This window comes from Aricia agestis, chromosome 10 (genome assembly GCF_905147365.1).
Source record: "Aricia agestis chromosome 10, ilAriAges1.1, whole genome shotgun sequence".
In the NCBI taxonomy this organism is placed as follows: domain Eukaryota; kingdom Metazoa; phylum Arthropoda; class Insecta; order Lepidoptera; family Lycaenidae; genus Aricia; species Aricia agestis.
The window spans coordinates 13,329,520-13,346,602 of record NC_056415.1 but is presented as its reverse complement, the minus strand read 5'-3'; the positions used below and the strand labels follow the sequence as shown (position 1 = coordinate 13,346,602).

Sequence of the window (17,083 nt, the reverse complement as noted above, 5' to 3'; positions counted from 1 at the left end):
ACTCGTACCGGGTCGAACAATTTGAGGCTTTGTTCATAAACCGTAATTCTTAATATTGTAATATATTAACGTTGTATCACTGTATATTATAGTAGGTATGTATAATATGTAACACTTGAAACATAGTAATAAGCAGTGTACACGAAAGAAAAATAGGAGAGTTCACTGTGATGGCAAGGGCCCGAGCGTCACAAGTTTCCCCAAATAAAATAAAAATTGCTCTTTCAGCGCTGCTACTTTCACAGAGAACTCTTTACAAGGAACGCATACACACCCTAAAGTTTTATCACTTATTTTTGTTACAGCCTCTATATTTATCTTTTTTGACCCCTACAAAAATAGTAAACAATTATTTTAATATCCAGGAATAACAATATGTATCTGTATAACAATATGTTGCAGGCAGATTGTATATTTAGCCGTATTACATAACGGCTTGCCGTTTTAAAAAACGGCGCCGTTTTGTAATGCGGCGTGTCGACGTTTAGCCGGATTGTAATTGCGATACGTTCTTCAATAAGGCTGCCCACGTTTAGCCGCATCGTACTCCTACGTAAGTTATAGGGTGACCATGATTGCAAAATAAAACAATGCTGCAATGAGTGGCCTATATTTCATTAAATTTTGGTAAGCACTCAGAGAATAAGCAAAAAATTCTGGATTTATTTTTTTGTTTTATGACGGTCGCCGGATGCTGCCGCAGCACGCTCGCTTCGCTCGCTCGGCACCCTCTGTGTTGTGGTCTAAGTTCTAACCTAACCTAACCTACTTTTGGACTTTCTGGATTGTGTTTGTTTTTGTTTTGGCGGGGGGCTGCGCCCCCTGAGCCCCCCTTCCAGGGGGGCTATACCCCCCCGTCCTCCCGCTTCGGTATCCGTGGTAAGTAGGCCTTCTGTTACGAGGATACACCAGGGGCTAGAGAAATGAAAAAAAAGTACATGTAATATCTATAGCTGTCTCCCTTACCTCAAGCCTATACCGCAGAACGCGATAGAGACAATTGCAGAAAATCAACGATTCGTTGTCTGCTGATTCCTTCTCCAAAACTTAACCGATTTAGGTACTTTTTTCATTAAAGATTAAAGAAAGGCTTGAGCTGTGTTCCTATGTTTTGTTTTTTTTTGTATAATCTAGCCAAATCTGTTTTCTGGATGTTTGAACACAGCGGAAAAATGTGGCAATTTTTTTGGGTTTTTGAACGTTCATATCTTATTTAATAATTAAATTATGAAAAACATAAACATAGGGACATTGTATTAGTGGCCGTAAATATTCAGGAAAAAAATTAAAACTCTACTAGCATTATCCAGGGAGGAAACAGGGAACAACGTTTGTATGGAAAAAAGGGCGGTGTGGACTCCTCTTAAGTCTTTATTAATTAATAAAATAACTAAATTAATAATGAAAAGAAATAAAATACTGAAATGTTTTCTCTGCTGACCGAATGTATAATCTTGCCGACCAAGTAATTATTCTGCCGAGTGACTGTTTATTTTGCAGATACTTAATAAAACTCGCTGCCAGTTATGTGTTTAAATTGCTGACCATTGTCATGATTATAATTATTGCTAACAAAATCTTTGTATGCTGACAAAATGGTTTATTAGCTGTTATTTCTTGCAAACCAATTTTTTAAATGGCAAACGCAATTCATTACTTCTCATATTAATATTAATCCGTGACACAGGCAGCACCACGAATGTTAAGAAACGAATTACGAAACTAAAACTGTCAAAAAGGCGACTAGTCTCTAGCCAATGACATAAGAAACACTCCTTATGTCATTGTCTGTTGCCTTATTACATTACGGCTAGCCGTATTGAATGACGTATAGCGCCGAATGCATTCCAGCTGTTTTTTATTCAGCCGCATTCAATCCGGCTAAACGTCGACACGCTGCATTACAAAACGGCGCCGCCGTAATGTAATACGGCTAAATATACAATCCGCCTGCGACATATCCAATACGTTTGTATAGTCCAGTCGCAGAAGAGAGCAATAGCTAAGGTCAATGACCGAGTTTCTCTCTATCTAGCGACGGAACTTAGGCTCCGAAACGGATGACCTACTTCTTTTATCTAGTTTTTAAGTTGAGTATTGTTGGGGGTTTATGTTTCCTTTGTATGCCGATTGTGATAATGTATATTCTGAAAATAGGCTTATTCATTTTATATTCATTTTATAGTCAACATGATATATATTTCAAACTTATATTGTAAGTAATAATTAAATGTTAAGTAATTATAATTTATCGTGAGGATGCTATTATACAAAGATTAATATATTTTTACTGCACGTGTTTTAAACATATTATAATTATAATGAACTTGTGGCAAATATCGTTAAATGACAATAACTATAATTTAATGTGTAACGTCATTAAAAATAAATACAGTTATCTAATCACGTTAAATATTAGGGTTCCTTGACGTTATCTACTTTACGTATGAAATCTCCGTTAGTTCTTTAAAATACCTAACAGATTTTGATGCTGTTTTAGTTATACACAAAATGATTCGACAGAATGCGACATTATTATTACTTATCTAATGCTAAGCCTGTGGAGGTTTTTAAAATAAACCCATAAAATATAACTAGATTTAATATGCAAAAAATATCTTACATTTATAATATATATATTATAAATTTGTTTTTTTTATAATAATATAAATATATTAAAAATTGCTTAATGTGTATTAAATACAAAGAAATCAAAGATCAATCGTATTAACTACTAGCGACCCGCCCCGGCTTCGCATCGGGTATAAAATATATAGCCACTGTAAAAATGATTAAAATCGATTCAGCAGTTTTGACTTGTATTCATTATTTTACCGGGCAAATGTCTTAAAATATTCAGGAACAGTGTCAGATAAGCGACCAGTTAGCAACAGCCTCGTCGCACTCATTATTGCTAATTATAAATTTTATAAATAACGCTATTGCATAGCTTCTTGAGCCTTTGAGCGCGGCGACCGGACCTAGAAATTCCGTAACAAAAATAAACCTAACACTCCTCACTCCGACCGACACATCGGTGCGGCGCGGCGTTGCCGTGCATCTTTTAACGTCGTTTCAGTTTGGCTGACTTCTGCACGGTGTTTATGTGCCAGCGAGACTTTTTTAGAATTACGTAAGTTGATAAAAAATCGGCCAAGTGCGAGTCGGACTTGCGTGCGATGGGTTCCGTACTATTAAAGAGCAAAATCAGGCCAAAAATTGTGTTATTGTATCGGAGCCCCCCTTAATTTTTCATTTTATTTTAATATTATTATTTAAATATTAAAGAACACACATAACTAAGGACTACTACCTACTACAGTACCTACCTGTTGCCAATATTGAGATAGAGCAAAAAAGCCAAAAAAATCACGTTTGTTGTATGGGAGCCCCCCTTAAATATTAATTTTATTTTGTTTTTTTGTATTTGTTGTTATAGCGGCAACAGATATAGGTACATAATCTGTAAAAACTTCAACTCCCTAGCTATTACCGTTCTTGAGTTACAGCCTGGAGACAGACAGACAGACGGACAGACATCTTAGTCTTAGTAAAAGGGTCCCGTTTTTGCCCTTTGGGTACGGAACCCTACAAATGCTATGCAATAGATTTACCGCAGCAGTTCCCGAGTGCCACATGTATTATAATTTATAATATTGAAAATTGAATAGAAATAATCTAAGTATATTAATGATTCTCGTGCCACACGTATTTTTTTAAACAATATTAGAAATTAAAAAGACATTATCACATGACTCAGGATTAATGTTGGAGCAAGAAAATAAAGGAATAAATTAATTTACCTTAAAATAATCTATATGTACAGGTTGTTAGGGTGAACACCGTTATCCTTAAAACCATCAAGTGAGGGCCTAGACAAGCGGCAAGCGATTATCACAAACGCCAACGCCAGAAAATGTATGGGATTTGACATTAGTATTCGCTAGCGAAGCGATGACTTAAGTCAAATTATACGCATATTTGCATATATACATACATCGCATATATCGCATACATTTTATAAGCGTTTACGATAATCGCTTGCCACTTACTAGGGCTGAAGGGCTCGTTTGATGGTTTAAGGCGGGGATTAATCTCAATCAAAAACGATAACCTTGCACACAACCAAAGACCAAGCGTATACGCATCGCAATAAGATTCATTTTAGCTTAGCTTAAAACTATAGGTTCTCGGGCGAATCTTCTCTATTTTTCATGTTTTTTTTAAATATCTTTGGAAATAAATATTAAGAAACAAAATTGCTCGGTTAAAGAATTTATAATATAGATTTACTAACAATTTATTCAAATAAAATGTACAATTATCCTAGTTAATACTTATATTTCGATGAAATAGAGTTTTTTCGGAGGTGAGTTTGTAAATTAATTACAGCCAAAGTATTACGTTTTATTAAAATGTTTATGGTTTAAGGTATTTTAAATATTGTGCTTTATATCTCATATTATTTAACACTTCGTTATTATATTGGAACTAGGTAAACCGGGGGTCACGGAATAACAAATTGGGCTTTATCCTCGCCTTAAGGATAACGGTGTTCACCCGAACGGAACCACCTGTATATTTTTATGCATCAATTATTGTTATTAATTTCATATTTGAATCTCTATATATCAGTTTCTATTGCACACTCTTCTCTTGCAGCGTTTCGCAGGTCTCTTCTGTATTCGACGTAGAACCATCTGGAAGTATAAAAGTCATCCGTTTTACTCCTTGACTTAAATCAACTTCAAAATAATATCTAGTAAATACTACGAAAAAGTAACTGAGTCACAAAGATGGTTCCATGAAATGTGATCGAAATGCACACCTATCGTTGTCATATTTTGTTTTCATGATAATAACTAGAGCCTTATTATGAGCTATCAGAGAAGCATAAAGTTAATATACCTAGCGGAATAGAGAAACAAAGGCTTGAGCAAGAGAGATGTCATTATCAGTGACACTCCGTGGTAAAAAGAGACGTGTGATACATGACACCAGCACTCTTTTTTGACGTCCAGTCAGCACGTGCCTCACGTTGACAATTTAATCTCATAATAATCAATATATGTTCAATCATGCTTGTGTAAGTGTATACGTACACAATCATATTTTTCACACAGATGAAAACCAATTTTGGTTACGTTTGACAGCTCGAGATTGTTGCTCTATTCCGCTAGGTATATTAACTTTATGCAGAGAAGTTGATTCATATACAGAATACGGACCTACGTAATTTGATCGCATTATGTCAAACTCAGCGGACAGATCATGAATTAACATAACCCGACCAACTGGCGTAGGTCCGCATTTTTCATCGAATTTAGGAATCCATTTCTTCGATAGTACCTTGCACGGTATGAGAGTTGTTGTTCTATACTGTATCATATGATATTCATAACTTCAGAGTCTGAAGTCTGAAGTTCAGACTCCCTTGCTTCAACTCACTATTAAGAGGATACACCAGGGGCTAGAGAAATGAAAAAAAAGTACGTGTAATATCTATAGCAGCTGTCTCCCTTAACTCAAGCCTATACCGCAGAACGCGATAGAGACAACTGCAGAAAATCCAGAAAATCAACGATTCGTTGTCCCCTGATTCCTTCTCCAAAACTTAACCGATTTAAGTACTTTTTTCATTAAAGATTAAAAAAAGGCTTGAGCTGTGTTCCTATGTTTTGCTTTTTTTTATATAATCTAGCCAAATCTGTTTTCTGGACGTTTGAACACAGCGGAAAATCTCACAGCCTCTATATTTATCTTTTTTGACCTTGACTGTGTTCCTGTTTTGTTTTTTTTTTGTATAATCTAGCCAAATCTGTTTTCTGGATGTTTGAACACAGCGGAAAATGTGGCAATTTTTTTAGGTTTTTGAACGTTCATATCTTATTTGATAATTAAATTATGAAAAAAAAGAAAACATAGGGACATTGTGTACAGTGGCCGTAGACATTCAGGAAAAAAATTATAACTCTACTAGCATTATCCAGGGAGGAAACAGGGGACAACGTTTGTATGGAAAAAATAGCGGTGTGGAATCCTCTTAACAATACACTTACACAAAAATTAGCAACGCCGGTATCGAGAATAGTACGGTGAAGAAATAACAGGCGCCCGGGAAGATGTGCAGCGTCGCGATGTACACTCGCGCGTAGATCGGTACGAATATCAACATCATGGATATCTCCGACAGACCGAAGAGAGAGTATAATTTTCCTGGAAAAACAGGAAACAAGTTTTCATCATATTTTTTCGGTCTTTCAATTACAAATATGACAATGAACAGTCAGTAAAGAACCGTCTTCCATCTATCAATATTTTCTGATTTTAGACGGTCATAATAGTTATACATACGGTTTCTCCGTATACAATATAAAATCAGCCCTAGTTCCCACAACCTCTACATAATTTTGTGGTACACTTTACGGTAAAACTATCACGCCTATTGATTTGTGCTGTAACATAGTAATTTTTATTTATATGTATGTAGATGTGTTATCATCGATGAGTCAAAGTTTTCTAAATGTTGATGTGTCATCAATTATCCTCCGTCCGTCAACTGCCTATGAACCAATTTCTTCGTTAACACATCACAGGGCAAGCGCGTAAAACTAGACTCTACAGGGTGTAACAAAAATAAGTGAAAAAACTTTAGGGTATAAACTAAAAACCGCTGAATGACCAAAATTTTTACCATTTGCCATTTAGCCCATACAAAAGTGAAAAAAAATTTCGTCTTTCAGCGCTACTACTTTCACAGTGAACTCTCTACAAGGAACACGTACACACCCTAAAGTATTATCACTTATTTTTGTTACACACTGTATATCACTCATGGTTCATTTTATGAGATAAAAGAAGAACGGCAAAAGCTTACCAAGTTCTTGACTGGATACCAATTTGGAGCTGATTGCTCGTAGCGCAAGGAGCATTGTACCGTTGAAAAATTCACCGATGGGAGCTGAAAGGCACAAATTTAATGATTAACAAAATACAATAATAAAATTGTCTATACAGGATGGATGTTTTTTTTTGGGTCTTAAAAATCTTAAGAGGATACAACAGGGGCTAGAGAAATGAAAAAAAAGTACGTGTAATATCTATAGCTGTCTCCCTTACCCCAAGCCTATACCGCAGAACGCGATAGAGACAACTGCAGAAAATCCAGAAAATCAACGATTCGTTGTCCCCTGATTCCTTCTCCAAAACTTAACCGATTTAAGTACTTTTTTCATTAAAGATTAAAAAAAGGCTTGAGCTGTTTTCCTATGTTTTGCTTTTTTTTGTATAATCTAGCCAAATCTGTTTTCTGTACGTTTGAACACAGCAGAAAATCTGGCCATTTTTTTGGGTTTTTGAACGTTCATATCTTATTTAATAATTAAATTATGAAAAAAAAGAAAACATAGGGACATTGTATTAGTGGCCGTAGATATTCAGTAAAAAATTATAACTCTACTAGCATTATCCAGGGAGGAAACAGGGGACAACGTTTGTATGGAAAAAAGGGCGGTGTGGACTCCTCTTAAGTGCTTTAATTTAGGCAAGTGAATATTTGTTACGGTTCTCTCAACGTTAATAGTTTTTACAAGTTACAACACACTTTATCTAAAATATTTAAATGTAATATTTTTATTTTAAATATAATTAAAATGATAAAACGTATAATTTTCTTACCGAAGTAAATTTCAAACTCGTTTCTGGATAAAGCCCATGCTAGGGCTCCAGCTATTCTGCTTATCACCGCTATGATCCCAAGCACTGAATCGTCTAATTTTAGTCGCCTCGTAAACAACATGATTGCTAAAAATGTACCTGAAAATAATATCAATAATAATGTTAATATGTAAGTAATTAATAAGAAATAGATACACAGACATAGATCATGATAGATACCGCATGTGTATGTTCTTCGAGTGCCATGTCGCGTCTCAAACGACGAGCAATGCTCGTCTTTCGAAAGTCTGTTTTATTTATATGCTATCAGAATCGGACGTCAATCGGAATTTTAAAAATACCTAAATGCCTAAAAGTGCCGCATTGAGCTGTAGAATTACAAATAGAAACGTTAGCCTAGAAAATGGGCACTTTTCTTATCATCGGTATGTCACAGTAGCTATAAAAAAGTGGCACGCTCGTTTTCATACAAATGGAGCGACATGCGGTATCTATCTTGATCTATGTCTGTGAGTAGATAGCCTTATTCAGACATGTTTCTTAAATAAAATTCATCCAATGTGTGCAATATTATGGACTCACGACTTGATACTACATTGTTCAGCTCTATAATTTTTATTATTATTAGTAACCTACAGTGTCTCACTGGTGGGCAAAGGCCTCCCCATTTTCTTCCACAGTTCACCATTTTGTGATATGTTGGCGACTTTTTGTCTCTTTAGCTGCTCTATAATTTTACTGAATACTACTACTTACTAAACATAAATCGTGAAATTCTTTACATTTTTAATCTCTTTACATTTACCCTAGGAACTAACATAGGATTAATGTTAAAATGTAAATATATAGAAATATTATGACACATTTTGTTGCCAAATAATCTTATATCTTTAAACGAGCAATTCTTGTATATATATATATATATATATATATATATATATATATATATATATATATATATATATATATATATATATATATATATATATATATATATATATATATATATATATATATATATATAATTGGAATCTCGGAATAAAAAATATTATGACACATTTTGTTGCCAAATAATCTTATATCTTTAAACGAGCAATTCTTGTATATATATATATATATATATATATATATATATATATATATATATATATATATATATATATATATATATATATATATATATATATATATATATAATTATATATATATATATATATATATATATATATATATATATATATATATATATATATATATATATATATATATAATTGGAATCTCGGAATCGGCTCCAACGATTTTCATGAAATTTAGTATTTAGGGAGCTAGGTACCTATGTATTATATCAGTATTTACTATTTACTTACCAAATGTATGTAGGGTGAGGCTGTATGAGCTGTAGATGCTATATTTGAGCGCGTCCCAATTGAAGCGATATCGGCACATGATATAATTAATAGACATATCACCTGCAAACAAAATAGTTATAAAATATAATATGAATACTTTATTTACACTACACGTAGCGTAAGACACATTGTGTAGGTTAGCCTTTCCCAAAATGGGCGATAACGCCTCATTGGGGGCATGTAGGGGGGTGTGGGGCCCAGAAAAAAAATGGGGGCGTTGTTAAAAGGCTTAGGGGATAATTTATTTCATTTAGATGCATTTTAAATTGAAACAATGGGGGCGCTGAAATATAATATGTTCTAAAAGGGCGGTAGATAAAATAAGTTCGAGAACCTCTGCACTAGAGTGACGTCGCATTCCTAAAACAAAAGTACTTACCTATCCCAAATTGTTTTGATTCATAACTTATTATTGTAATGATTTCAGTTATCTCAACCTGGACTTACCCCATATTGGTCCGTATAAAAAACAAACTGCCGACAGAATCATGCAAACCCTCATCCTTTGGTTGTTAGGCCCCTTTTTGAAAAGAATTAGCACCATATCTTTTAAACTATTGAAGTCAAAAAATTCTGTAACGTGCCTCCATATTCCGATTCCACCTGTACCGGTCTAAAAATAGAGACGAAAACAATAAGTTTAACAATTATAAAAAAGTTATTTCTCTGTTTCATGAAAAAAGATTTTTGTGTACCTCTATATTTTATACGTGGGAGAGCCATGCTTCGGCACGAATGGGCCGGCTCGACCGGAGAAATACCACGTTTTCACAGAAAACCGGCGTGAAACAGCGCTTGCGCTGTGTTTCGCCGAGTGAGTGAGTTTACCGGAGGCCCAATCCCCTCCCCTATTCCCTTCTCTACTCTCCCCTATTCCCTTCCCTTTCCTTCCTTACCCTCCCCTATTACCCTGTTCCCTCTTAAAAGGCCGGCAACGCACTTGCAGCTCTTCTGATGCTGCGAGTGTCCATGGGCGACGGAAGTTGCTTTCCATCAGGTGACCCGTTTGCTCGTTTGCCCCTTTATTTCATTAAAAAAAAAAAAAAGATATTAACCCCACTGCTGTTACATGGTTCCAATGTCCATTTGCGTTAGGTACCTATCGCTTTTATCAACAGAATTTTCTGCTCTTTTCCTTCTTCCATAAAAATCTTTTAGTTATAAATGAAATGATATTGTATAAAAATCGGCCAAGTGCGAGTTGGACTCGCCCATGAAGGGTTCTGAAGCAGCAATAAGGTTTATTTTTATAAATTAAAAGGTTTTTGATTTATTTTTATGTTTAAGTTGATTTAATGAAAGTTAAATTAAGGTTTACCATTTATGACATATAAAAAAACTTCTTAATGAAAGTTAAATTAAGGTTTACCATTTATGACATATAAAAAAACTTCTTGGTAGATCTCCTTCAAATTAATTTTCGTTGGTAGTTTTTATAGTACGTTAGGTAATATACGTCATATATTTTTTTAGACTTATCATGCCCCTACTTTAGTAGTTAGAGGGGGAAAAACACACATTTTACCACTTTGGAAGAGTCTTTCTCGCAAACTATTCAGGTAAAAAAATGATATTAGAAACTTTAATATGATTTTTGAAGACCTGTCTATAAAAAGCCCATACGCATAGTTTAGAATTTTACCTATGGGGACCCCTTAAATTTTAAATAATTTTTCCATTTAGTATACTAAATGGAAAAATAATAGCTATAGCTCTTATACTTTCGGAGAAAAGTGGCTCTAACAGACGGACAGACAGACATGACGAATTTATAAGGGTTCCGTTTTTTGCCATTTGGCTACGGAACCCTAAAAATCATGAAAGACAGACACACTTTCAGATTTATAATATTAAGTAATAGTAAGTATGGATAAACCAATACGCACCTCGGGCTTATAGCAAGGTACATAATCCTCTGTATAGTAGTAGATATACAAAAAGTTCAACAGTTGGACGAGTCCCGTTATTCCGAACACTCCGTAGTACCCAGTATACTCCAGCATGATGCCACTCAAGCCCATTCCTATCGGGTGCGTGATGTTCAAGCCCAGGGTCAGAGCGCCAAGCCTGGAAGTTCTGTTCTCGATCGTCGTTATATCGCTTATGTAACTATAAGATCCCATCAACATTACGCACCATGCACCGGTGATAGACAAAAAAAACGTTCCCATCAACGACGTCCACTCCACGTTGACACCGTCGAAGTAGGTATTAACTATATTTAATATACAGGTAATTAATTCTCCGCCTATGGGCATCAGCATACATATTCTCCGCTTTCCCATTTTATCGCTCCAAGCCCCCAGAAATGCCATTAAAATAATGGGAAACGCCGTATAAATAGCGCTTCTCCAGGCCTCCACTGACGCCACCAATTTCTGTACCTCGTCCTCCTCGTAAGTCAAATTCGCTCGCTGTCTCAGCCTCAGGGAGGTACATACGTGGTCGTCAAATCCGAGGTTCGTTCTGCACGCCTTCTCTAAATTTAGATTCTGCATCCCGGCTGCGGTGATACAGCTCGCTATGAAGTAGAGTACCACTGGTGGTTCTATGGTCACATTGTTTTTGATGATCTTGAGTCTCTGTAAGGCGGTTATCTTCTGCTCCTCATTTGTTTCGTGTTTCAGCGGTACCTTTTGTTCGATATCTTCGCGCGATTTTGATAAGCGCTCCATTTTTATTTTCTTCGGATGATCATTCAACTTTTACTTCACTTTGGTAAATTTTAAAGTTACAATAGCAGGTCGCGTTACGCAATCACAGTTCACACTACACATATCATCTAAACTTAATGTTTTCCTTCACCGCGATTCACAATTCGGCGTCTTTATTTCTTGGTCATCGAATATCGAATATTTATTATTAGCATACATAAATTTGTGTCAATTATACTGATAGCCTGTAGTATGAGTTGTAAAGTGGTATATTTCCAAGTACGTATATAAATAAGGTGAATATATTAGCATCAAGATGTCGTTTGCATGTTATAAAATTCAATAGTTCAGGTTGAATCCACGTATTAGTTTAGTGTTAATTCGGAAACAAGACGTTTACATTTACGATAAACTTATTTAAATTTTAATGGTTTCTCGCGTGACACAGATACGCAGAATCAAATCATGTTTCCAAAGGGGCCTATTTAGAAATTATACGGATCCTTTTAGATACCTTGTTTGTTGTCTTTCGTCAGCTCTTGTCTTGCATATTATATTTTTAACTTTGTCACTTTAGGGTCAATTAAGACTGCAACGCGACGCGTAATTGCATATTTTCTAAATTTGTATGGATTTGACAGACTTCAACTGCGTAAGAGGTCTTGCAAATTTGTCAATTCAGTACAAATTTAGAAATGCATTTACGCATCGCATTGCGGTCTGAATTTACCCTTATTCGAAAGATGTATATGTAATCAAAACTATTAAACAAGTATCCAATTCAAATTCTATAACTCGCTAAACATTTAGTCGAGATTTACTAGTCTATCTATAACTATTAAAACTTATTAAATCAAGTAAACTTACGTATTAGTATTAAGAAAATAATTGGAATTAAAAAAAAAATCTAACAGAAATTCAACACGTTGTTAAGTATAAAGATGTAGTCAACATTATCATCCATGAATTAATTTTCTTTGCAAACGTGTCCCTTTATCTCTCACTTTAAATGTAAATTAAGACACCAGGAGAAAGCGATTAAAAAAACGCACCAAATATTTTACACACCCGCAACTTGAAAAATTATTGTAGATCAGCAGAGAGATACCATTTGCGTTTAAAATTGTTGAAGATCGTACTGGTCCTCAGCCTTTTTTTACTTAAATACGTCGAGAAGTTTTGGATAAAAATAATTTAAATAATAAGATGACGGTTATAATCCCAATAAAAAAGACCCTAAAAATTATTATAGATACGTTTTTTTTTTGCTTTATAATTTTTGTACCTTTACTATGAACATGCCAAGGCCGCTGATTATTGTTATCTAATAGACCGTGCTGATAACAAAATATTCTATTTTTTATTTGCTTCTATGAATTTTCAATGTATCGCCTTAAATCATATTATCGTGTCTATAATAAACAATAAATATAAGCCAAAAATCAAAGGGGTATGAAGAGTTTTATATGCTGACCTATATCAACTGTCAAATCTGTCAAGTTAATTGTTGGATAACCTATTGGTAACTTATCAGGAAGTGGTGAAACAGGCCCTTAGAGTTGCAATATCTTATATTATTTATTTCCAATTATAGTAAAACTTTGGCAGCTCATATCTTCGAAATGTGACACTTTACGCGGTTTTGTCAATTGTTTGTGTTGATGGTAGAGCCTATCCATTTTTAACGGACTTCCAAAAAGGAGGAGGTTATATGTTCGGCTGTGGTTTTTTTTTTGAAAGAATTATTAGTGGACGCGATTAAACAAAAAACAAAATGGCGGACAACTGACAAGTAGGTCGGCCAAATCTTCATACCACTTTGCGGATTTACCACATCATTGATAAATTTAGTTTGTTATTATTTTTAGCAATATTCCGCGAAAACGTAAATGAGTGAGTGTACGCATAGGCATGCGTACAGCACCTCCCTCCTCCCACACTGCCTATGCGTACACTCGCATGCAAGAACTTGCAAACACCACCACCACACAAGCAATAATGTTGGCAAATCCGTGCAAGGCCCCTCACCACCATGCAGGTTGAAAACCTCGACGCGCGTTTCGCCCCAACACCGGAGCATCCTCAGGATGTGGACTCTACGAACAACGTCCGTTAAGTGCCGCCACCGGCCATAACACCGCCTTTTATACACTATCGAGCCCCGCTACTATCCCTACTACCCCCACTACTCTCACTAGTACCCCCGAACATATTAATAAGCGGTGACGTAGTCAAGCAAGTTTGGTCATTCAACAATGCAAATCTGTTATTTTTCTTTTATGATCTCTAATTGTTCCAACACGCTCAGCCGAAAGCCTTTATCGCATTTATGTAAAACTTTATAGGAATGGCCATCGGGCACAGTATGATTACTATCTAAAAGATGTTTAGCAAAATGTGACTTATCAGGATGACCATTTCTATAAGCCGCGATATGTTCTTTATACCGAGTCTCGAAGCTGCGTCCAGTTTGACCCACGTATACACTATCGCATTCAGGACAATCGATCTTATAGACACCGGATTGATATTTTTTATCAATGTGGTCTTTATTATGACACAAATGATGTTTTAAAGTATTATTTGTCCTGAATGCGACATGCATATCGTTGCTTTTCATTATTTTGGATAAGCGTGCAGATACCTCTCCCATGTAGGTCAAACTGGACTTATATCTAACTATCTCTTTATCAATAGGACCTGCGTACAAAAACTTAACCAGTTCTTTCTTGTTTTTATTTTTCAAAATATTATTAATGATTTTTGGACTATATCCGTTGGATATCGCAATTTGGAAAATAATATTAAGCTCATTTTGATAATTATCTTTACTAAGAGGGATTGATAATAATCTATGAACGTAACTATGAAAGGCCGTGAGTTTGTGTTGCCAAGGATGACATGACGATGCATGAATAGTAGTATTAGTATATGTCGGCTTGCGAAAGATTCCAAAACTGTGTTTATTATTAACTCTAGTAATAGATAAATCGAGAAAATGTAGGGTGTTATTATCTTCACATTCTAATTTGAATTTAATTTTAATATGTTTTTTATTTAGTTCTTTTACAAATACGTCCAGTTGTCTCTGTGTACCCGTCCAACAAAGAAAACAATCATCTACATATCTAAAGTAATATAAAATACTTTTATTAACGACGATATTTCTTTGTTCAAAATCGTCCATAAATATTTCGGCCATCAAAGGACTTAAAGGTGAACCCATAGCTAGACCGTCTTCTTGAACAAAGAATTCGCCGTTAAATCGAAAGTAATTTTGTTCCATGCATGTTTTAGTAAGAGTAAGCAATTCATTACTTTCACCAGGAGGTAAACGTTTTTCTAGTGCATTCCTTAAAATACCCAATGGAACATTAGTGAATAAACTATCGACATCAAGTGAAACTAACTTGCAACGAGGTGGCAAAGTCACATCTTTAATTTTGTTGACTAATTGTAGACTATTTTTTATGGCATAAGGTGGCCGAAATGAGAGCTTTTCTTTTATTATGAAATTTAGTGACTTTGCCAGCTCGTATACTGGTGCTCATACATAATGAGACAACTGGACGCATGGGAATATCAGTTTTGTGAATATTTGACAAGCCGTACAGTGATGGTGCGCGAGGATTCATTGGGATGAGTTTTTTCTTTGATGATTCAGTTTGAAAAAAATATTGATTGTTATTAATGGCTAATTTAAGCTTAGCTAAAAACTTGTTTGTTGGGTCAGAAGGAACCCTTAGAAATTGTTCACCCTGAATCACGTCATTTACTCTGTCCAAATAATCGTCGCGCTCCATCACTACTACTGTGTTACCCTTATCCGCTTTCGATATTACTAAGTTATTATTATCTATTGTTTGTTTTAATGACCTCCACTTTTTCGGGGTTAAAAGAAGAACCGGAAGGAGTACCTTTGATTTCGTTGGCTAGTAAGCCCTTAACCATGTTATCTTTCTTATTAAATACGGCAGTTATTTCCGAATCCACCGCAAGCATTTCCAAAGCATTCTGATTAATATTAGGAGTGATATTATATTTAAGACCCTTTTCCAAAAGTGTCATCTCATCCTTGGCAAATTGTACGCTGGTTAAGTTTTTGACGCGAGGGTGGAAGGAAAAAGGTTCAGACCTGGATTCTGTACGTGATTGGACCATCCTGTTTTTATTTACTAAAGTCTGAAGCTTTTTCCTTTGACTTAAATATTTAGCGTGCACTTCGATTGCTGCGAAATGGCGTGCTTTTTCATCTAAGCGATCGAATTCGATATTATGTAATTTAATATTTCGATATTAAGTAATTTATTTTTCGATTTAACGGCGAATTCTTTGTTCAAGAAGACGGTCTAGCTATGGGTTCACCTTTAAGTCCTTTGATGGCCGAAATATTTATGGACGATTTTGAACAAAGAAATATCGTCGTTAATAAAAGTATTTTATATTACTTTAGATATGTAGATGATTGTTTTCTTTGTTGGACGGGTACACAGAGACAACTGGACGTATTTGTAAAAGAACTAAATAAAAAACATATTAAAATTAAATTCAAATTAGAATGTGATGATAATAACACCCTACATTTTCTCGATTTATCTATTACTAGAGTTAATAATAAACACAGTTTTGGAATCTTTCGCAAGCCGACATATACTAATACTACTATTCATGCATCGTCATGTCATCCTTGGCAACACAAACTCGCGGCCTTTCATAGTTACGTTCATAGATTATTATCAATCCCTCTTAGTAATAAAGATAATTATCAAAATGAGCTTAATATTATTTTCCAAATTGCGATATCCAACGGATATAGTCCAAAAATCATTAATAATATTTTGAAAAATAAAAACAAGAAAGAACTGGTTAAGTTTTTGTACGCAGGTCCTATTGATAAAGAGATAGTTAGATATAAGTCCAGTTTGACCTACATGGGAGAGGTATCTGCACGCTTATCCAAAATAATGAAAAGCAACGATATGCATGTCGCATTCAGGACAAATAATACTTTAAAACATCATTTGTGTCATAATAAAGACCACATTGATAAAAAATATCAATCCGGTGTCTATAAGATCGATTGTCCTGAATGCGATAGTGTATACGTGGGTCAAACTGGACGCAGCTTCGAGACTCGGTATAAAGAACATATCGCGGCTTATAGAAATGGTCATCCTGATAAGTCACATTTTGCTAAACATCTTTTAGATAGTAATCATACTGTGCCCGATGGCCATTCCTATAAAGTTTTACATAAATGCGATAAAGGCTTTCGGCTGAGCGTGTTGGAACAATTAGAGATCATAAAAGAAAAGAAAAATAACAGATTTGCATTGTTGAATG

General features: G+C 34.9%; 1 protein-coding gene across 1 annotated transcript; it reads right to left on the bottom strand.

Annotated features, from left to right (window-relative positions):
• Nucleotides 1-4,550: 4,550 nt before the first annotated feature.
• On the bottom strand, nt 4,551-11,945 carry LOC121731051 (proton-coupled folate transporter-like). Its single transcript, XM_042120369.1, has 7 exons — nt 10,973-11,945; nt 9,534-9,699; nt 9,045-9,146; nt 7,678-7,815; nt 6,878-6,961; nt 6,060-6,216; nt 4,551-4,700 (listed from the first exon to the last, which is right to left on the bottom strand). The coding sequence occupies exons 1-7, from the start codon at nt 11,759-11,761 to the stop codon at nt 4,625-4,627; spliced, it is 1,512 nt and encodes a 503-aa protein (XP_041976303.1). The 5' UTR covers nt 11,762-11,945; the 3' UTR covers nt 4,551-4,624.
• Between the last annotated feature and the right edge of the window lie 5,138 nt (nt 11,946-17,083).

Bases quoted from the DNA above. Each gene is read 5' to 3' on its own strand.
- LOC121731051 (XM_042120369.1), bottom strand. From the start codon at position 11,761: ATGGAGCGCTTATCAAAATCGCGCGAAGATATCGAACAAAAGGTACCG. The intron at 7,816-9,044 runs GTAAGTAAATAG...TATTATTTTCAG, and splicing joins CCTCACCCTACATACATTTG to GTACATTTTTAGCAATCATG. The intron at 6,217-6,877 runs GTAAGCTTTTGC...CTGTTTTTCCAG, and splicing joins GGTATCCAGTCAAGAACTTG to GAAAATTATACTCTCTCTTC.